The following is a 23,545-nucleotide window of genomic DNA, read 5'->3' on the forward strand; positions in this document are numbered from 1 at the left end:
CCCAATGTTTAGAAATACGGGTGGGGAACCGCTGCATTCAGGACCAGCGATCTTTCCCCCAGACCATTCCTCAGCGCCATGTTCAAATTTCAATTTATAATAGGGCTAAAATTCTACCATTTAACTAGAAGTTCCCTTTGACCAACACTCATAAGCAACACCTAAGAGTCAAGGAACACTTCACGATGCTAAAACCCTGGGCGGACAACGACTCCAATCATCATATTAAATACTGTATCTGGCTTCGCGCAGGCAGTTAGGCAATTACCTGCTCCCAGTCCACGGCGTAAAGCTATAGCTGCACCTGACTGGTGCACGTGCTTGTCGATCACATAAAAGGGTGGGACTTCAAGACCGCTCTAACTGAGACTGTTTTTACGTCATTGCCGAGCGACGGTAACAGAAGAAGGAGAGGGTGGGGTCGTGAGCGTACCTCTGTGGTGGTGGGGGCGGCCTGTGAAGGTGTCATGGCTGCTGCAGCTGAGCTTAGTCGCCCGACCATCGGTGACAGGAGCCTGGAGCAGAGCTGCAGCCCCAACCTCTCCCAAGAGGTACTCTGCGAAATCTTTCGCTCCCTGCGTACCCTGGCTGGACAAGTGAGTGGTGGCCTGTGGGAGGAGGGATATGGGAACCGTCCGGCCCCTCTCCCTTTTTTTTCCCCGTTAGCGGAGGCGGGGGCAGCGGAGGCCTGCCTGGGACCGGTCCTGAATAGCTGAGGCCGGGGAAGGAGCCTGCGCCCAGCCGCCTGCGGTCGGAGTGGGGATGGCCTCACGGACTTAGTTCAAGACTGGTTGCAGACTAGATTTCCTTGCAACTCTCTCCCCAGGGGTGAGTGAGGATAGTGTAAGTGAAAATCCGGCTCCCAGAGGAACAGGCTTGGAGAGAATGAATGCGGAAAAGCTGAGGGGCTTGGGAGGCGCCTGGCCCCTAGCATCCTTTATCCTCCAGTTCATTCATCATAGTAATTGATAGATTAGAACGGCCTGAGATTTCTGGAAACACTCTCTGTCCTCTTCTTTTAGGTAATTTGCTTTTTGAGTCACTTGATTTTATTTCTTGTTTCTTTTTGGTGGTTGTGTGCATCTCTTACCCTTTCAAACGGGGAGGAAAATAAAAGGAATTAACCTAAAATTAGTTAACTGATAGTAAGAAGTTGGATGAGTTCACTTTTTATTCATGGAAAATTCTGTTTACATCAGAACTCTTGTTTAACTAACTAGTTTAACTGGCTGATAAATAGCTTTTGCAGAAATGTCATAATAAAATTGGGTTTAAATAAAAATGCTGTTTACACTCTATTCCAGTCAAGTCACTATTTTGTTTCATGTAAAATAAAATGCAAAGCAAATTTTAAATGAGAAACAACTTGAAAATGAATTCGCCTGCTTTTCAAAAGGAAATTTTTCTCATATCTTAGATGGAATATTTTCTAGCTATAATATAAAAATTTGTTGTGGGGCTGGTACTAGTGCCTGTAGTAGGCACAGCAGGCATTTGTGTCTAAGATCATGTTAACTTCCTTTATGAAAATAGAGGGTTTGATTTGTGAAATTTACCTTTTAAAGCCTTTGGTGGATGGAGAATCAAATTTTTAAAACGTTATTTCACTATTTAAAAAAAATCCTAATATGTTTATTGTGACTTACAAGAGAATTACTCTGAGACATTCAGTTTGGTGTAGTGGAATGATTATTAACAGAATCTGCTAAACGTTGTAACTTCTAAACGTAATTGTTTGCCATGGACTTATTAAAAAATTTTTGTTAAGATTTGGGGATAGTAATAATTCAGCCTTAAAGCTCAAGACCTGTAAATGGTTTAAAAGTTTGAAAACTTTTTGTGATATGAACGTTGGACCTTCAGGGTTTATTTATAGTCTCATGTCAAGATGAGGAAAGTTTATATTCACCTATAATTTACAGAAGTTTTTTTTAGTGGTGAGATTTTTTTAAAATTAACGTTAGTAATTTGAACATTCCTTTTGAAATATTTTGCATATTGAATTTTTAATACATTAAAAAAATTTTAAACATTCAGATGTTCTGTAACTGTAAGTAGAGATGTAATTATATTATGTCACCTGTCAAAAATGTTTAGAGTAAATATTTGGCGAATTTACTTGAAATAGTGAAAGGGCTATCTATACAAGTATTAGAAAATAAGATCATCTTTTTCATTAAAAGCTAACTATCTTGATACATTCTTTGTATTTTGAGGTGTATTATTTAAAGATAAAAATGAAAGCCATAGTACTATATTTATAAAATTGCCCCTGGAGGAAATCACTATTACCTTTTGCAACAAATTTAAAGGATTTTTTAAAAATGAATTTTGTAATATGACTAAGTTCATTCTGCATAGTATTATATTATGAGCTCGCCTTAATAGGAAACATAAAATTTAAAGTTAAAAAGTATTTTCTATCCTGATTTCAAATTTTCTGATTTTAACTTAATTGCTTGCTTCCGGATGGCCCATTTCATGAAGCTGAAGAATTTTTAGCTTGGATTTTCATATTAATTTAATAAAGGTTTTACTGAAAATGCATATTTAAATAGTCCATATTACTAGCAGATTAATACATTTTTGAGTGAGTGGTTTGTTTACAAGTTCTATAGGGTAAAAATGCTAGAATTCCTATTACTAGTAGGAAATTTGTTGAATAAATAGATGAATATTGGGATCGTTTTTAAAGTTTGTTTGTTACATTCTTATGTTGGTTTCTTAAAAGATCTAGTATCTTGCACTTGAAGCCTTACATAATTCTGAATTGAAATGAGAATATGATCCAAATATTGAGATTTATCTTTTGTAAGTTAATATTTTCTTTAGAAAATTTGATGTTTTGCTTTCATTAAGGATTTGCCGGCTTTATCCCAAAACTGTATTCATAGATTTATGTAATAACTATAGATCTCTTTGGGGACTATAAAACTATAGTAATAGTTTACTTCCATACTTAAAAAATTGTTATCTAACAACGGCTTTCTAGGCATTAAATAACATTAATTAAGATTAATGTGGTAATCTTAAATGTAAAATTAGTTAAATTAATATAAACTAATCTTTGCTAGTGCAGCCTACACAAAACTTCCTTTTTCTTTACACTTGTCTAATATGGACTTTAAATGTTTCTTCTCTCATGTTCAAAGAGTGATAAATTTCTGTCATATAGTATTCATTCACTATGGTACCTTTTTTGGGTAACTTTGGCTCTCTGGTTCTTTGTACACATACTCATTTTTTTGTTTTATTATAATCACAACTCAAAAATCTGTATTTAAACTAATGTAACAATTGTCTTTTAGTTTGTAGAAAACATGACTAATATTTAATAAATGATTTCTGAAAAAATAGTAGTATTAACATGATTCTACTATGTAATATATATCATTATAGTATACCATAAACACGTCTGTAGAAAAGTTTATAGTGGTTCAATTCTTTTCTCTCGAAAGGCTAGAGATGAAGGCCTTCCCTATAAAATTTTCACTGATTTTGATATAAATTTTATTCTCGGATTCTTGGTAGTTTTCTATGTATAGTTTTATTAAAATAGGTCACACAATGCTAATTTATAAGACATTTTCATTTAATGAGCCCTCACACTTTACTAGAAAATGTTGTTTTAGCAAAAGATCTAGTCTCTGGCCACTTATATCACTACTTTGGAAAAATATTTGTTTTTCAGTTTCAGATTTCCACAGCTAATTAATAGTTGAATTTTTGTTTGAAGTAGATAGGCACGTTGTCACTTATCCGCAGACATTATTTAAGTATGAATAATACTAATTTTAAAATTATTTTTAATTGGTTATAGTTGAAAACAATAAAAATGTGATTCAGAAGGCATTAGAGTAATGATATATTTCAATTATGTATTTATGTACATGCTTTACAAAATGAAGTGTGTATATCACAACTTTTCATAAATGTGCCCATTCCCTCTGTTTAATGCTCTGAGCTAGAAATAGTAGGATTCTGAATAAGGCAAGCTTCTCTAGGCCTCCACAAAAAGTATTTAGATATTGAAGTATCAAAAAAGCCTCATCTTTTCATCTTTCATGGATAGTTTCACCTCTGAGGTGATCCCACTGCACAGACCCAAGAATAGAATTAGAATGTGATGTCATTCTATTTTTTTTTAATGAAAATTGCACCTTTCTTGGCCTTTTAAAATGGTAACTAAGTAGTAAATGGTTAACTATATGTCATTAAAAACTTGATCAGTTTGAGCTAAATAGGCGTGTTACTCAGTAGAAATCTTTTTTGTGTGTGTGACGGTCCCATATGTACAGCTTAATTGTGTAATTTTTATAATGTTGCTGGTTTGCCCCTTTGAAGCTTAACCTCAGAGATGATGTGGTGAAAATTACAATCGATTGGAACAAACTCCAGAGCCTCTCGGCATTCCAGCCTGCTTTGCTCTTTAGTGCACTTGAGCAACACATTTTGTATTTACAGGTAAATTCTTGTTAAAAATGTTAACTTGATATTGAGAATAGATATTAATTGTAGTTAAATTATTAGCTGGAGTATTTGTTAGGTCTATCTGAACACTGCATTCAACAGTATTAATAATAAAAGATTACTTCTTCCTCAGTGGATCCAAATTTGTCAATTTGAATAATGATCAGGACAGTTAAGGGAATATAGCCCAACAGGCCGATGTGGTTATGAAGATTGAATGAATGCAGTTCTAGACTTGCACTGAAAATTCAATACAGTTGCATCTATGGTGGGTTATAATTAAGCAATAAGACACGGCAGGTGTGTGTCATGCTATGATAATGATTCCATGCCTTGGGTGAGTTTGGAGGCTCATGGAGTGCTTTCAGTGGTTCAAGAAGTGGCATTATCCCAGCATGACACATCCTGGAGTGTCTATTGCAATTAAACAGTTTCAGCATAGTTTTTAAAAAGAAAGTAATTTCTGTGACATTAATGTCTTATCTTAGTGAGTAGCCAGTCACTATTTTATCCTTTCTTTTTCTTAACAGTTTGAAATAATTCATACTTAATATGAGATGTCAACATTAAATTGTTATTTATAATAGTATTGCCATGTTTTTTAGTCTGTCAGTTCAATAACAACAGTAATATGACCTTGCTAGTTTCCAGTCGAACATGTCTCCAATTATAATTGGTGTAAGTTTGCAGTTTATCTCTAATCAAAGTATAAAAGACAAAGTAAATGGAAAGGCTGTTTGCATTGGTCACTTTACTGCTATTAAGATATTTTCAGAAGAGTATTTGGCATAGCAAAAAATGGAAGCAAAATTATTGGTATGAAAAAATAATTGAAATATTGACAAGTATTGGTATGTTTTGAATAATGGAATAGACATTAATTTTCAGCCCTCTGCTCAACGACTTTATGGGAAATTTTAACTCTCTGTTTCATATTAAAAGTAATAGTTAACCCTAACTTTAAAGGGCAGAAGCAATGAGCTATAGAACTCAATTGAGGCCTAATTGTGGTGGGGAAATGGTTAGTATAATTTACATTCTACAACAGGGTTTTTTCTCTAGTGTAGTCAAAAGCATCTATCTCTTTTCAGCTATAGATGTTGGTAGGGTTTTTGGGGTTTTTTTTTTTCCTTGTTCATTTTCTTTTTAGAAATTTGGTTTCATGACCCAAGAAGACACCCTGCCATATCAGAAAAAGCCTGAGTGTTCACTCAGCATAACACCTATGTGTTTCATGTCTATGCTCTTTCATTCACTTTGGCCAACTGCAGTTTCAAGAGGAGAATCTCCAGTGATATAGTGATAATGCAGGGCTTTGCTGAGTGAGAGCACTGGCTCTCATGTTAAGGAGGAAAAATACTAAGCCTTAGTGTTCTGAGGAGGCATTTGAATGACATGTTAATTAAGTGGCATTGGTGCCAGAGGCTAAGGCTTTGATTTGGCACAAAATAAAAGATGAGTAACAATGATTCCCTCAAGGAAAATTTTAAATTTCCTCAGGTTTTCTTTTTCTCTTTTTTTTTAGAAACACATTTTAACAAATGATAATGGTCACAGTAGCAAAGAATAGCAAACATATGTAGTCAGATCTGTGTATCCTGATATGCAACTTTTTATATTTAGCTAATTGATGTTAAATATTGCATTTTCTTAGCAGAAATTTATATAAATGTTAAATGTATAATCAATTTTGACAAGTTTGAACCCCAGCAGATGGAATTGTGTTCTTCTCAGCCTTTTTTAGCAAAACTTCAGACTCTGATTAAAGAGAGTACAACTATTGTTGAAGAGATAGGAAAAACAGAAACAGGGAACAAGAATGAAGTAAATGCCAAATTTTCCATTGGCGACCTACAAGAGGAAGAAAAGTGCGAAGATTGTGATTTAGGAGATGTGAAAAAGACACAGATCCATTTCGATCCAGAAGTAGTTCAAATAAAGGCTGGAAAAGCAGAAGTAAGAAATTGTTTTAGAGGGTGGGGAATATTATTTAAAAAATAATGTGTTTAAATTGTTTAAACATGTATACTTATTGTTTGTAGATTGACAGACGAATATCTGCATTTATTGAAAGAAAGCAAGCCGAAATCAATGAAAACAACGTCAGAGAATTTTGCAATGTTATTGATTGTAATCAAGGTAACTACCTTGAAGTTAATTTTTATAGGGTTTTAAGAACAGTTTTTACAGTTGCTCAGATCCATCATTTGTTTTAAAAAATTAATAACATTAAGAACACAGTTTAATTTATTTCATAGGTTTATTTAGAAACTAAGATAGCAGAATGTCCTCCTGTTTAATAAGACTATATTGCAAAAATGATTTTCATTTTGATTACACAAAAATCAAATAAATGCTAACGAAAAGGCTAATGTTTACCACAAGTGAAAAGATTGTTTTAAAGTACCTTTAGGAAATGAAGTGTGGGTGGCAAGGGTTGCTCAGTCTCACTAGTGAGGAAGAACTAAGCTATATAAATTTCATGCCTGTAAATATACTTATGAAATTATGGTGTTAATACATAAAGCAAACTTAGTAAAGTTAACACTCCTCAAGAGGGAGCAGTTTTCTCACTACTACGAGTTGTTTGAAATGTCTTGTCATGATAAAACCAATTTGTAATGAAGACTGTGGTCATTATTCTTTTTTTCCTCTCATAGTGCATACATTTGCTGTTTTTCCTCAGATTCTTTTTTTCCTCCTCACTTGATGCTATAGTATATTTACAGATCTGCAGATATGCTGCGGAATACAAAATATTGCAAAGCACTGGCATAGCTCACTCAGGCATCATAGTAATAATCAGAACAAGTAGTCTTATAAAAATTATGGAGAAGAGTTCCTAATTAGAATGAACATTTTTCTTATTTCCTCCAGTATCGTAGCTAATTATTATGAATATAGAATTGTCAAATGAACCTACAATTGACTCATCTCATTTGTACACTGAAATAATACAGGCTCAAGTTGGGTCCTAAATTCATCCTTTTTTACTATTAACTTTATATATGCATATCTCTAGATTTGGTATATTTTCCTTTTAGCTCCTCAAAACAGGTGCAACAGTGACAAAATCTCAGGTACTACAATCCAACTGCAAGCAACCCATGAGAAAGGGTTTGTCAAGGGAGCAAGCACATGTGTCACTAATGTTATTCCTCTGTTCTCCCTGCTAACTCTATTATTATAAACCACCAGGGGATAGAAATTGACAAGAATTGAAATGCTCAGCAGGATTCCTTGGCCCATTCAGTTCCTTGGCGACACAAAACAGTGCTAGCAAGAATTGCTATGGAGAGTGACTATAGTACTCATACATTCACTATCTCCACACCGTGCTGAATTTCTCACTGATGGGTCAGTTAATCTATGTATTTGAAATATAGCTCCAAAATGGATGATAGCTTCCTTTTTTTAACCTTTAACCCCATGAAATGATAGAATGGGAATGGGGAGTGATGGCCCTTTAAACATATTTTGAGGTGTCTCAAAACAAGAAAAAAAAAATGACTATTTAGTGTCTATATGTAAAAGATGAATTTGGCATTTTATTTACACAGTTTGATTTATCAGCAGAACTATTAAGAAAACAGACAAAAATTATAAATGTATTGTAATGTGTTAGTGTTTCTTTTAATATTTCTCAATTTGATTTAACTATAAACAATGGACTTTTTAAAAAATCAAATTCCATAGAGAAAAAGAATTTTCTTTCAGTATCTCTTTACCATCCATTTTTTTTATTATAAAATAAGAGGAATTTTTCAGCAAATTTACTGTAATGCATGGTTATACTTAATGTCATTTAAAGTATTAATTTATAAACTTTGAAATGTTTATGATGTTAACATCTTTCTAATATTTCCCCTTGGTTTTTAATTTGTTGGTATCTAATTTAAAAGAAACTGCTTTTTAGCTTAGAAAAAAGTGGGAACAAATTTTCACAACAGTCTTTTCTAAAACTGCATTTTTACAAAGGGGCAGTCTGGAAAGATATAGATGGCTTTCGTGATTAGGGATATTTTTAAATGAGCATTGAACATCTAGGTAAAGTGGAAAAGTACGTGTTATACCTGAGGTTTCAAGTGTCTTTTTTATGTAGACTTCTGAAATAAAATGTGTTAAATGTGTAATTAATCTTTTTATTAGATGTTCACTAATTTGGTCAGTAAGTAAATGCCGTATTTTTTAAAAAAGATATGTTAGTAAAAATAAAGAGTTCTGTTTATTTCTATGATGAAATAAAGTGAATATGTCTCTTTGGCTTAGAATTAAAATATTCTCTATACTGCATAAGTTTTTTTCCTCCAAAGGCCCAGATTTTTAGGAATACTGGTATTTATTAAAAATTATATTAAATTATGCTACTGAATGCAAAGGACTTTTCTATGTATAAACCTGAAAATCAGGTAAGATTAGTTAGATATTATACATTTTAGAGGGTAAAGGTTACTAAATTTTTTCCTGTGATGGTAATTTACTGTTATTCAAAATTATTTTCTCTTATGAGTAATATGTTAATGAATATGAATTATTGGAAGTTTATGAAAATCTCATACATTTGAAGTTAAGGATATACTTAAACTCATCTAAATTCTCTTTAGAAAATAGTTGTGCAAGAACTGATGCCGTTTTCACCCCTTACCCTGGATTTAAAAGTCATGTTAAAGGTAAGTATCCACTACGTGATATCTTTATCAGTGACAAAAGTTTATTCTAGATTATAAACAAAATGGAATAGAAACCACTTTCCTATCTAAATTTTGTTTATTTTAAAAGAAAACAAAATTTCTTGCCTCTCTCCATACTAGGGTTTGTGGCTAGATGGTCTTTATAAAAACTACTTAAAGTACTGTTAGGAAGAATTTCTGGTTTTTGAAGTGTAAGTTTAATAGTCTCAAAAGTTTCTTAACTTAGTTTCTAGAGTTGTGAATACATATGGACCACAGACTAGACCTGAAGGAATTCAAGGATCAGGTCACAAACCTAATAGCATGCTCCGAGATTGTGGTAATCAGGCTGTAGAAGAACGACTACAGAATATTGAGGCTCACTTGCGATTGCAGACAGGTAAGCAAAGACCTGGGCAGTGCCCCATAATGTACCTTTGCAAGTGGTTAAAAAATTCCAGTTCATTTAGTCACCAGCCTTTCATTGAGCACCTGTCCTGTACAAAACATTGTTCTGGTTGGTACAAAAATGAAAAAATATAACATCTTCTCTCACGTAATTTACAATCATATGTTTATGCTCTTCCTCTTACACTTCTCACCAATTGATCAGAGTGTTAAGAGAATGGGAACAGATTCCAAATAGATCATGACACTCAGTTTATTATAGTCATTGCTGAAAACGAATGTCATCTTTTTCCTGCTATCAGTTTCATAACTTAACCATGACTATCTCTCATTATTATCACCCACTGTGCTAGGTACAAAGTATTGATAATTGTGATGCTAGTTCTCAGGGATCTCTCAGTGAGGATAAGCATATATATAAATAAATGCTATGGGGGAACATTTATTAAATAATACTGTCAGTCACTGAGAATATTATGCATATGTCAACTCAGTATTTAACAATGCCCTTGTGAGGTGTTGGTGCTATTATCATTGTCAGATAAACAAGTTCAGAGAGCTCAAACAACATGCCCTCGGTAGTAAGCAACAACCAGAAATCAAACCTAGATCTTAATTGCCTGAATCTCCCTCCCCATTTAGTCACCAGATCCAATTGATTTTGTCTTCAAATTATATCTCAAAATCTACCCACTTCTGTCTACCTCCACAGCTATACTGTTGAAGTTGCTATGTTCTCTGCCTTAGACGGATAGAAGGATGTTAACTGGTTGCTTTGCCATTAGACTTCCTCCTTGAGAACAGTTCTCTACCCCGCAGCCAAATTACTTTTTCTAAAGCTCAGATCTGATCTTGCTACTCTCCAGCTAAAAATTCTTTAATGGTTTTCTGTTGCTGATATGCATATGAAATTTAGTACTTATTCATTCCTTCCACAAATAGGTATTAAGTTCCTGTTATAAGCCAGGTACTATTCTAGACATTGAGAATATGTGTGAATAACAATTCTACTACATAAATCATGCGACGCTAGGAGACAAGGGCTGTGGATAAAAGCAGCTTGACCAAGAGAAGGGAAAGGAGGTTGGAATGGGAGGGGATTGTAATTTTAAATAGTATGATCTACAGCCAAAGTTTCAGCCACATCTCAAGCTTCCCCCTCATTTTGCTGTCCTAGGGCCTTTACCCAGGCTTTTTCTTCTGCCCATGCTTTTCCCTCCTGATCCCACACTGGCGTGGGTTCCCCTTTATTATATATTCATACACTCTGTATTCCCTGTCCTCCTTTATATTTGTTTAATATTTGTCTCCCCCACTAGATAGTAAGGTCTATGAAAGCAAACTCATGTTCATTACTATGTACCTAGTGCAGTACCTGGCACAACACAGGCATTCAAGTGTTTATTGAAGGAATGATTGCTCATTTTACCTTTTCAGATATGTGCAAAGTACAGTGGGGACACAAAGTTCATGTTCAGCTCTCTCAGGGGAGATCGAGAGATGGTATCCCTGGTAAAGGTCCATTTGAGCCTTTTAAGGGTTAGTAATTATTAAGCAAGTAGGAGCAAAGGATTCCAAAAAGGAAGAGTACCTGCAAAAAGCACAAATATGGTGCAGGGAATTTCTGAGTCCAATCTGGCTGGAGTATTTGCTAGATGGAGGTAGAAGAAGATAGGAGAATGAGTAAATCTTCCAGGGTAATAAGAGATAAGCATTAAAATTAATACCTTCCCCCCAAATTAGGTGAATTTAAAATACAACTGTGTAAAAGGATTGACTGGTTTATTAAGTCTGACAGTGTCAAGTAGTTAATTTTGAAAAATATTTGTTGAATGCTTACAATATGCCAACATTATTTTAGACATGAGGGATACTAAGATGTAGCCATAGTCCCTGGCTTCAAGTACTTTATAATCTGTTTGGGAGAAAGACGGATTAATGGTCAAGTGGAATGTTAAAGGGATTGTAAAGGAAGGGTATGTTGGGGCCACAAGGAGCCGCCACATTCAGAAATTTAGGCACTGCTTTGTTGACCCAGTGAAACTTGAAATGCTCTTGAAAGGTACATAGATAAGGCAGCGGACATTCTAAGTAAAGGGAGCAGCAAGAGCACAGTCAGATGAATAAGTTATTCATTTTACCTTATTCAAGAGCAAGCACAATCAAGATCCTAAGATAAAAAACATTCTTAAATATTTCTAGAATTTTTATATTTAAAAAGTTAATATTTTTGATACGAAATTTCGCCTATATTCTTTATGCAATTCTTTAATTGTATAAATGATTGTCTAATCCTGTATTCATTAAGACAGTAAATATAGAGTACTTATGTACTATCCGAATTGATGCTTCCTAGATTTGTACAATACACAAGCCACACAGCTATATCCTATAATAAAACATAAAGTTATGCCCTCTTGGAGCTTAGTGTAGAGAAACAGGCGATAAATATGCACACTGTCGGGTGGTAGTAATGGTTTGGAGAAAAATAAGGGAAAGGATAGGGAGTACCAGGGAGAGGGAGGTGGTGGCACTGGTATTTTTTAAAGGGTAGTCAGAGAAGGTCTTACAGGTAAGGTAACTTGAGCCAAGACCTGAAGTTGGTGAGAGCAAGCTTTGTGAATAAGGAGGTAAAGGGAATCATAAGTGCTAAAACTGTGAGAGTACTTGGCCAGTTGAGTAACAGAAAAAAGGAATCAAGTGGCTGAAATGATACAAGTATGGGAAGAATGTGCAAATGTGTACAACCTCTTAGACTATGATAAAGGCTTTGGGTTTGAATCTGATTGATATGCGAAGGTATTGGAAAGTGTTGAGCAGAGAAGTGATGCTATCTGATGTACATTTTAAAAGGATCACTGGCTGCTCTGTTGAGAAATAGACTCTATGGGAGCAAGGCAGAAACAAGGTTTGGTAGTTGTGATAATCCAGGGAGAAACGGTAGTGGTCTGGACCAGAATGGGTCGCACTGGAAATGCTGAGAAATGAAAGGATTTGGAATATAATCATAACCTTGAAATCTGAGTAACCTTAATTTACCATCCTCTACCCTAGAAAGTTTGAGTTAAGAAATATGGTAAAGCTCCTCTTTAATATTCTTATAGGTTAAAGGAGAAAATAGAGCATGTAAGGAGAAATATAAATTGAAGAAAATGATATGACATATTGCGACCACTGAATTGAATTGTCAATTGTAACTTCATTTTTCTCTTCCCAAGTAACTATCAAAGTCTATCAGAAAAACAAATTGTTCTATACAGGAGCTATTCAGTATCTTATAAAATGAATTTAACTTAAAACTCCTATAAGAAGCATAAATGGGGCTTGGAGAGAGATGTTGAATAAAGATCCCATAGTGTACAATATGAAAATATGAGCTAAGGATTATCATTCTAATGTACTTACGTTTATTTATTTTCTTAAGTTTAAATATTTCCCATTGCTTTGCATTGTGTTTTAAGAATAAGAAGTATAAGAATTATTCAGTAGTAGCTCAGAATATTTTTTAATGTATTTAGGTGGTCCTGTGCCGAGAGACATTTATCAGAGAATTAAAAAACTTGAGGATAAAATCCTTGAATTGGAAGGCATCTCTCCTGAGTATTTTCAATCTATAGTAAGTATAAGTATCTTTTAAAAATAAATAAATGTTATTTTATTTTAGGATTCTTTATATAACAGTTTACTCATCAATCTACTATATGTGAAACACTTAATTCAAAGATAAATGAACGGATGTAGGACGTTCTTTAAAATTGTGAATCTGAATATTGTATTATAGACTCATATCTTTTTTGAAGGGGGTACCTTGTATATTTCCCAGATTCTTAATCTTAGGCCATGGCATAGTAAATCAGCCTGGATAGTGGTCTATCCTGTCACTCTGAACCTACTGTCTTATAAAATAAAGGCTTCTTTTGGGACCTTGCTCTGTCAGTTATCTCTCTGTCTCTTTAATCCCTCCCTCCTCACAGACTCCTTCCCTCGACTGTGCATGTTTACATTTCTCCCCTACACTAAACAGACACCTCAATCAGCTTTCCTGCCTTTTTCTTTTCCTTACCCACCAGACTTTTTGAAAGACTAGTTATGTATTCGTCTGATTCAACTCTAACATTTATTTATTCACTCATTCATTCATTCTTTTTTCCAAGATCAGTAAGAAGCAAGTGTGTTGTGCTGATAAGTACCTTCTCTGTCACATCGGCATGTTTCAGACAAGTGATCCTGAGCTGACTCTTATTTTCCCTTGGTCTTCTGGGGTGATTATTCATAACACCTGCCTTTTCTGTGTTCTAGTTTTTTGTTTTGTTTTGTTTTGTTTTAAAGCAGTGCCATATTAGAAAAAACTAAATGTAAAAGTGAACAAAAGTTTTAATTTTACTCAGTTTTTAGTGAAATTATTTTTATAAAACTCCTGTTTCTGAAAAAATATATAAAATAGTTCATATTAGCATGGATCATTATAAATCACTGGGGAAACTATATTTAAAATTATATTTAAATGTAGCAGCAATCTTTCTAGTCTTAAATTGGGTATCAGAGTGAGGCACAGAAAAGTTATTTCCAGATGAAGAAGCAGGTCACATAACAGAAGTAAGCACTAAATCCTAATGATCAAAAGTTTAGAGAAAGAGTTTTAGTGATTTACTTCCCTCAAATGTAAAATAGAGTTTATTAAAGTATTAATGGCCAAAGCAGTACCAGTCAAGCACTTGGCACCCTACATGGCACATCGTAAAATCTCAGTAAATATTAGTAGTTGTTTTGTTTCAGAAACCATCTATGAAGTAGCCGTGTAAATTTTTCTAGCTTTCACTTATCTAACTTGAGAAGGTTTGTTGCATGTACTATATAATTACAAAGGTCTTTCTAATTTTAGGGTTATTCTTTGAGTATGTATTCCTAGAAAATTTCATAAAGATTTATGCCTTTTCCTACAGCAATCTACCATAAGTTTTTCTCATTCAAGCTACCTTCGTTAAGTTATCCCTAGCAGGTTATTTTTCTAGTTCAGTTTCATATCTCGTTAATATAATTCTTGTTAACAATAGAACTGATCTTACAAGAGATATCATAGTATTAGATGCCTCCAGTGAGACTTTGACCCATCATTTATCTCTTCTATCTGATTCTGATTTATAAACCTTATTGTATATCCGTTACTAAACTTGGTTAACAAAAGAACAAGTCCTTCAAGTCATAATCTTGTTTGGGGGGATCTTTTGTACTCAAGATAGAAAGTGTTTTTAGGGTGTTTGGTTAGAGAGGTAGATATTTAAAAGTAGTCAGATTATAGAGGACTTAAAATGCTATACCCAGAAGTTTTAACGTATCCAAAGTTTAAATACTGTTCAAAACATTTGAGCATGGAAGTGACTTGTACAAATGACATTTAGAAAATTTATCTAAAACTGCCCTGGGAGATGATTGAAAAGGGGGAGACCAAAAATGAGACAGTATTATACTAGCTTATATGTGAAGTGAGATCCTGAGCTAAAGACATGAGAGTAAGAATAGAAAAGATAAAAGCAAGAAACAGTAGGAAAAAATGTTGACAAATACTCATAACTGATTGTATGTGGAGAGATGTGAGTCTAATTTTGGAAATATAATACTGTCATTGATAGAAATAAGAAAATCTGGAGGGGAGATACTTTGGGGGGAAATGTGAACTTGAAGTCATAGCATGTTATATAGAGAGAAATATTATGTAAGCCTCTCAAAATATAGGACTTAACACTTAAGACAGTTGGGAGAATATTTGTACAGGTGATAGTTAAAACACAGAATGGGTAAGAACACTGAGACTGTCAGAGGCCTGAGACCTGAAACTCGATGACTACCTAACCTCAGGGGCAGAAGCATTATAAATGTAAACAGAAGATTGGACTGGATGTGTTAGGTTGCCATACCTGTGATAAAACTAGTGCTTTTAAAAAATATTCCCAAATCTATTAAACAATGTATATTTAGTTAGAAGGATCACTTCTGCATTAGTAATGGAAATGACATATCCAAATTAATAGTGAGCTGCAAGGAGACACAAAGCACTGAAAGGTTTAAACATTCAGATTGACTCTGTCCTCAAGACTTATGCATATATATGGCACAGGCCCAAAGGGAGAGATTTCACACTCACCCTCCGTAATAGAGTGAACGTGCCATCCTTATAAGCACCACTCCTCGCTTGGAATAGAACAGGCTTTAGGATTGGCTTTGCACATGAGAGGAGGTGAACGCACCCCTGCAAAGGACATAGCACATTATTCATCACTCTCACCATCCTCATGTGTATGGAATACACACATGGCAATTGCATAATTTTACATATCTCTTAAAAGTGTACAGAAAAGATGACATGTAGCACAGTCTTATAGCTTCTAAAGTTAGAGAGTAAGGGAAAGTTGAACCCATTACATTTCTTAAGGATTGAATTTTTGTTAGAAATTGAAGTTGTAAACTCTGAAAAATTTTGATTGAAATATGTTTAATCTAGATTCACATGTAGATGAATTCTAAACACGAGAAGTCTCTTACAGTTGATAGAAATTGATTGTCATGGGTTACATTGAAGCACAGCACTTGAAAAGGGAAACATTAGCAAAAGAAAAGATATGAGTTATATTTTATTTATAGAACAAAACTAGATTATGTAAAGTTCCTTTCATTTTCGAAACATAAAACTAAGTTATATATATAAAGCAGAAATTATGACAAAGATTAGTATTTGTTGCAACTTCTAATGTAATTCTAAAGATCTTTACCTTTCATTTTCAACATGGAAAGATTTGAGTGTGGTAATGTTTTTAAAATTTTAAGGGCAGTGCTTAACAGCCAATTTAAAAGATACAATCCTTATGAATATTTCCAAAGACTGACTTACTGATTTTAAATTATGACCCTTAAAAACAGTAAATATAACACGCTTTACAAGTGTATTTCCACAGCACTTTGTTCATTTTATAGCACTTATCACTTATAATGACATGTTTATACATCTACTTTTCACACTATATTTTGAAACTCTGAAGGCAGGAACTGTCTTGTTCATCTTTGAACACACAGAATGTACTAGGCATTGAATAATGTGAGAATGAATAGGTAGGACTTGGCTGGAGATTGATTATTGGACTTTTAAAGGTTTGTTAACTTTGTTTCAAAGCACTAACTACACAGAATATTAATTCTGATCTGCAATAGTAACTCCTGGGTCTAAAAGGAAATATCAGGAGAGGGGAGTGCTAAAGGCTAAGTCAACATCACATGCACAGGCCATGCATGGAGGGCCTAAAGCATGGGGTGAGCAACTGGCTCCAGTGGGAAAATTAAATTGCAAACACATTGTGGAGGGCCCTGAAGGTCACAGTAACCAGTTTGTCATTGGAGCACGATTAAAGGTTCTTTGGGAAAGAAACCTGTAAATATAGGTTCCATTCTGGTGGCATTATGAAGTATGAGTTGGAAAGAGGCCGAAGTTAAGGAAAATAGTATAGGAAACATATTATTGTCTGAATGAAGATCTGAATCAGGGCGATGGGACTAGGAATAAACATTTAAGATACTGTACCCTGTAAAATCAGTAGTCCTTTACAACTGATTAGAAGTAAAGAAGGAGTTGATCATGGAAGAGGCCTCCTTACCACTGAGTTTCCTTAGAGCACAGGTTCTCTGGAAGTGTGTGCATGTGTGTGTCTGTGTTTAATCACCTTTTCATCAGGATGGGCATTATAAATGTAGCTATCAATTACCTGCTGAGGTAAAATAATAGAGAAGAGACCATTTTTAAATTCTCTCTATTTAGCTGTTTATTCAATGTGCTGTTCCTGCAAATATTTTCTCTTAGATACCAAAACTTGTCAAAAATCTCCACCTTTTATACTGAGATTTTTTTACACCTAAAAAAAAAAAATTTTAAAGCTACTCCAGTATGACCACAATAAATGTGTTTCTAACTGTTCTACTTGTCAAAATATTCTACGCAGACCTAAAATAAGTCCCCCCAAGCCACATTTTACTGTTTTTAAGTCATTGAACCCCTGATATATCCTTGTTCTCTACATTCTGATATTTCTCAATTTAGTTTCATGATACAATAATAATCTGATTGTTCAGTGATATGGAAACTATCAATATTTTATAGATTAAACTGTTAGGAAAATGGAGAGTATTTTCATCAGGTATGTAAAAAAGCCGCTTCTTGGGAAGGTAAGAGACTGAGCAGTGAGCAAATTAAACATTGTCTTTTCTTGCCTCTAGGAACCACCACAGGTATCCAGCTCAGTTTGGCAAAGGAAGGAACAGGTTTATATAAGCAATTCCCCCCACCCATGTTTAATAATTCCAACACTTAAATGATTTCCTACTTAAAACTACTGATAAGAGGCATACCTTAATATTCTTTGAAACAACTTTTGACACAAAGGAAAATGAATTTTCACCTCTTCTAAATTTCATTGGTCAGAAGTGTTCATGAGAACATTTCGCTTCCTATGTTGACAGTTTTCTTTGTCAAAGGTGCTAGCCTTTTGAAAGCTTGTGGTTCTGTCAAACCAAGAACAAACTCTAGAAAGAATTCTTTAGGTCAAGATTTAAAAGGTTCAGCATAGTGTCAGTGGGAATGTTGTCAGCTTCACATAACAGAAATTTAAACTCAAACTGGCTTAAACAATATGGAAATTATCATTAAAAAAGGAAGGTCTATTATAGTGCAGTTATCAAAGAATTGGGCTTTTTTTCCCTCTTAGCTCTACTTGGTAGTGGCTTTTTCCTCAGGCAGGTGGCAAGATGACATATAGCACTTTCAGACGTCCTGTCCAGATACAGCAGTGTCCAGAGGAACTACCTCTTTTGAGGGTTTTCCTTTAGAAGTGAAATTTTTTCAGAAGCGCTCCCCCTAATTCTTAGTGCACATCTCCTTACTAGATCACCAGAATTGGGTCTATGTCCATTCCAGTCACTGACAAGACTGTGGGCTGGTGGGATCTGCATTCCCCTGAGTCACACAGAGGAGCAGTGAATAGGTGCTCGTACAACCGGTGTCCATTACAGTCACTCAAGGGTGTGTAGTTGTGTGTTTTCACACCCTGGCCTGCAAGTCCAAATTCTCTTTTTCTGTCTATTTCTGCTTTGTTCAGTATCTTGGGATGGAGAAATATTCAAAAGGAAACTAAGAAAAGCCCCAGAGCACCTCTCTCCACAAACACTCAGCCTTATTAGAAGCTGAGAATTAGTGGGAAAGTATGTATAGCCAAGGACAAACATTGCTGTGATGTTACTGCTGTACACTTTTAATATCATCTTTGGAGGGTAACTTCCAAAGTGTAAGAGGGCAGATATTGCTTGGTGAGTTTGCGGGCTTTGTTTCTGCCAAAGTTGTTCATATTTTGTTCAGTATTCTATCAAGGAAAATTATTTAGATTTTCTAAGCATTTGATTACTTAATTTTTTTTACTTTTAATGTAGAACTTTTCTGGAAAAAGAAGAAAAGTTCAACCGCCTCAAGTAAGTTGCTGCATTTTCATTTGAGCTTCTGAAGTAGTTTGATTAGTTTTATACTTTTCTTAATAAAAGTTTCTACCGTGGTTTTGTTTTAGTTCATACGGTAAATTTAAGGCTAAAAAAAAGTAGCATAAATTAATGTTCTTGAATTAGAGAAATAATTTTATATTAAGGGCATGGAAAGACTCAGATGGGCCTGAAAAATATAAAAGTCTATATTCAGCTATTAATGGTAGAAGGCTGTATCAGTTAGAAAATACTGAAAAATAATGAATGCTTAAGTAGTTTAAATCTTACCCCCACCCCCTTTTTTGCAGACACCGCTAACTAGCAGCATCTAAATCAAAAAAGAGCATTTGGCAGAGGCTGACTTCAGCCCACTCCTGTCCACAGTCCTAGTACAGTACTTAGTTGAATCATAATTAGTAAGGTTAGCTAGCCTTCAGAGGTGGCAATATAAACGTAAAGTTGGAGAAAACTTTTTAAAAAGGTTTTTGATTTATTTTTTAAGAGTAGCATGTTACTTATTTTTTATTGTAAATTTCTGAAAGCATCCACTTTTTCCGGGAAGGGTAGTTGATTGCAGTTGATACATCAAAAGAGAATTTCCAAGTATTTCAAACACTTAAGCCAATCCTAAAGTTTAATTTTTTTACTATTGGTTATGAAAATAGTTAGTTTTTGAAAATTTTTTACAATCCTTTCAAAGTATAAAAGGTTCAGGAGAGCTTAGTCATAAGGAAAGAAAAATAAATATTTAAGCTTTGTTATACCTTTAAATTTATGATGTGGTCAACATATATAGTTCAGTTTTAAAATTTCATAAGATTAAAAGACATTGACCATACTTTTGGGTATTTTAAATATTTATAGTTCATTTAGCACTTTATCTACATTAAGATACTTCAGAGTCTTATTCAGCAATTTGTGTTCTCATTGTTTACAGCAGAACTATTCACTGGCTGAACTTGATGAGAAAATTAGTGTTCTCAAACAAGCCCTGCTCCGAAAATCAAGAGAAGCAGAATCCATGGCAACTCACCACCTCCCATGAAAAATTCCTCTCATCCTTGTCATTTTACTTTTTTATGTGCGTGTGTATAGCTTACACTGCAATTAATTAAATGGATACATATTTATCAATGTAGCCTTCCCTCTGAAGTCATATATTCCAGTGAATTTTCAGATAGTGAATGCATTCAAAATAGCATTGTCAGAATTTATTTCCTTCTGTTTTAAAGGAGGTCTTTTTAGAAAGTAAAAATCTTAATTTGAAAGTACAATTTTGTGTATACCACAGAAAGATTGTTTCAAATGGTGATATTTAAAATGATTTTATATTTGTAACTGATGTTAACCAGTTTATTATTTTAAATCTGTACTCTAATAGGCATTCAACAAAAATTTATTGACATAAATGAATTTTAAGAGAATGCATACTTTTTTTAAATGTCAGTTTCAGTGTAAATAAACAATAGATGCCACCTTTAATTCCTTATTGACTGTGTTTATTAATCTTTGTGCCTTTTATTTGTGAAATGGGAATGATAATAATAGAACCAACTATTGTCATGAAGAATTGGTAAGATCCTGCGTGTACAGCTTTTGAAACTGGCCCAAGGGAAGTTCTCAGTAAGTGTTAGCTATTACTGTAGAAACCAAATCTGTCATTGGAAATAAAAGATGTTGCAAATAAATTATAGTCCCTCCACCTTGAGAGCCTCACCTTTTTATAGTGCCCAGTTCTATTAGGCAGTATATATATTTTCATAGCTGCAAATCAACATTTAAAAGAGACAGCCATCAGGGAACAGATGTTTAGGTCAAGAATTTTGTTTGGTTGTAAGAATCAGAAGTCTCTACCTACAGTAGTTTGTAAAGGAGAGGTCGTTAAAAAGAATCAGAAACTGAATTTAATTGCAGGAAGTATAGCTGGACCTTGTGGTATCAGAAAATCATTAGCAGTTCATCTCTGTGTCTCTAGCTGCCTCTGGCTTTGTTTCTCTCTGTCTAGTTATATCTTTGTTTTCTACTCCTGTTTTCTGTTCTCCTTCTGGTTTCCTCGTCCTCATTCTTTTACACATAATCACCTATGCATCAGCTTTATTCTTTCTCTGTGAACTGGTTTCTCTGAAGGCCTCTTCATTTCTTCCCAACACGGGGTGACATGGTAGCCCTGTCTCCATAGCCCTGGTTTGTTCATGCCTTGGAGCTGCCATGGTGCAAACTCTGAATCCAGCTCTGTAGAACCTCACAATTCTATTGACTGCTGCTGTTTACCAGTCTTTGTGTATCTTAGTTCAAGTCCTCCAGAGACAGTCTCATTCAATGTGATCAGGGGTCTCAATCAGTTGTGGCCAGGATGACGAGGCAGGAACCTCTTCATAGGACTATGCAGTGTATGCACGACCTTGCACAACCATTTACAGAAACTTAAAATGGAGTCACCTGCTAAAAAATTAGGGGCTTCAGAGCCATTTACAAGATGCGGATGTGGATTAGGTCGATTGCACTAACATCACTATTCTTTATAAAGAAAACTCGTCTTTGAAGATAGTCTTGCCTAACGTGCTCCAGTATCATAGGTACAGCTACAGATGCCTGCCACTCAGTCTCCATTCCTACCAGAATGACCCATTCTGGGTTTATTACCATCACACTAGCAATGCAATAAAAAAAGCTCTCAACAAAAAGCACTTAGATAAAGAAGTTCACTCAAAGGTGGGCAAGATACCTAGAAAACAGGATTATATATAGGTTATGTGTCTGCCCCTAAATGAATGCTGTGAGTCTGTTTCTTGACCCCCTTGGCATTAGACAAGTCATGTGTTACAGTCCTGCGTTCTGGCCATTAGAAGGATTTCTTTTCCTCATTGTGTTTCAGGCCTGCCCTTGTAAGGGACATTAGAGAGTCCTCTCTCCAGTGACTATTGTCTGCTGCCGGCATCCTTTTCTACCTGAATGAGAGCATCCAGAAGAGGCCAGGACTCAACACCATGTTGGTATGAGTTGGTACAGGTACTTGTTCAAGAATAAGGTTCTTCTGGTGATAACTACCCCAGAATTTTCATGGGCTTTCAGTCATTGTCTCTTAGTACACCATTGACTAAAAGGCACACCAGGAATTTTTGTGGAGGTAAGCTTGCTCTCTTTATCACCAAGCTATCTAATGACCATTCCTTCAGGATTTTTGTTTTTCAGCTCTTAGACCCATTGTTCTTAATGGCCTTGTCCTCAAGGGAATAAAAAAGGAAAAGTGATTGGAAAGAGGTTTGCAGGACCAGAAGCACTTCCCTGGTGTGCCTCTAAAAATTCCTCCCTCTGCAGGTTACATTCCAGTCTAGGCAAATGTGTTACTAGGGGTTGGGAGTTAGAGAAGGGGACGGGGGAAATGATAGGCATCAACTTATTTCTCCTGTGGAAAAGGCTGGGCTTACCACACTATTCTAGTTACTGTTACTACATACCCTCCTTTCAATTGCTAGGCTCCTGAGCCCTGAGCTTTTCCAAATTCATGAACAATATCTGGACCTAATCCTCAATAATCTCAGCAGAAAAGATTTCCCTTTAGGAAACAAATACATAATTTCCTGCTTTTCTCTATCTGCTTTTTGCCATATAACCTGATATAGAAAACTTCACCACTGAATTTTAATTACATCCAACATATTCTTACATTTCAACATCTGACAATTTTTAAAGCTGAAGTGTTGCTTTTAGGGACATGTGGTTTGGGTCCCAAGAGATTTTAGACAAGTATTTAATTAGCTATTTTGCCATCTCTTACCTCCATACTACCAGTTTTCCATAGAATAGGGAATCCTCTCTGTCACCCCTGCCTTTACCCACCCCTTCGCCTTGATTCTACAGCTACTTTTACCTTTTCACTCAGAGCCTGTTACATACAGTCTTATTCCTGGCACTTATTTCTGTTCTAGGGATTTGTTTTTAAGAAACAAACCCAATTCCAACTTTAAAGGTGTTTTGTTATAAAGAATGAGTAATTCAAATTACAGTAAGTTCAGTCAGATTTTGTTACCCTCTCCCCATCACTGGGCCATGTTGATTCTGCATGTTTGCTTCACTCTGTATCTTGGCTTCTCTGATGATAACGATGTCTTCTTTTCTTGCTTCTTTGCAATTTAATCTTGCCCTAGACTTTGGACTCTGAGGTACTGCTAGCTCTTACCTAGCTTTGGCTCCAGTGTCCCCCCATTAGTTTCTTATGATTCAAAATCTGGAAAAAGAGGAATTTGTATTCTCATTTTGGATCAATTGTCCACCCCTGGAACAGTAGTTATCTGTGGCTTGAGTATTAAGATCTCCAAGAACACTCACCCAGCTCTTTATGGAATGAGGGGAACTTTCAACAAAGCATGAATTGGGAACTCTGACCCTGTGATCTAGACTGGTAAACAGTTGGTCTTTATAAAGATTTTAGTTCTCTGAAAGTTTTTTGTGTGTGTGACTTTAACTGAAAATGTATGATGATCCTT

General features: G+C 34.9%; 1 protein-coding gene across 3 annotated transcripts; it reads left to right on the top strand.

Annotated features, from left to right (window-relative positions):
- The first annotated feature begins 383 nt into the window (after window positions 1-383).
- LOC107514421 (MAP3K12 binding inhibitory protein 1) lies at window positions 384-20,547 on the top strand. Of its 3 annotated transcripts, none has more exons than XM_016152115.2 (9): window positions 385-596; window positions 4,345-4,464; window positions 6,205-6,426; window positions 6,513-6,609; window positions 9,075-9,140; window positions 9,388-9,540; window positions 13,067-13,164; window positions 19,014-19,052; window positions 19,996-20,547. In XM_016152115.2, the coding sequence occupies exons 1-9, from the start codon at window positions 468-470 to the stop codon at window positions 20,101-20,103; spliced, it is 1,032 nt and encodes a 343-aa protein (XP_016007601.2). In that variant the 5' UTR covers window positions 385-467; the 3' UTR covers window positions 20,104-20,547. The 3 variants fall into 3 exon arrangements, with proteins under 3 accessions (XP_016007603.1, XP_016007601.2, XP_016007602.2); XM_016152116.2 differs by having other exon boundaries at window positions 19,999-20,547; XM_016152117.2 differs by lacking the exon at window positions 4,345-4,464 and having other exon boundaries at window positions 384-596.
- Window positions 20,548-23,545: the final 2,998 nt, after the last annotated feature.

This window comes from Rousettus aegyptiacus, unplaced genomic scaffold, assembly GCF_014176215.1.
Source record: "Rousettus aegyptiacus isolate mRouAeg1 unplaced genomic scaffold, mRouAeg1.p scaffold_m13_p_3, whole genome shotgun sequence".
Taxonomy (NCBI): Eukaryota; Metazoa; Chordata; class Mammalia; order Chiroptera; family Pteropodidae; genus Rousettus; species Rousettus aegyptiacus.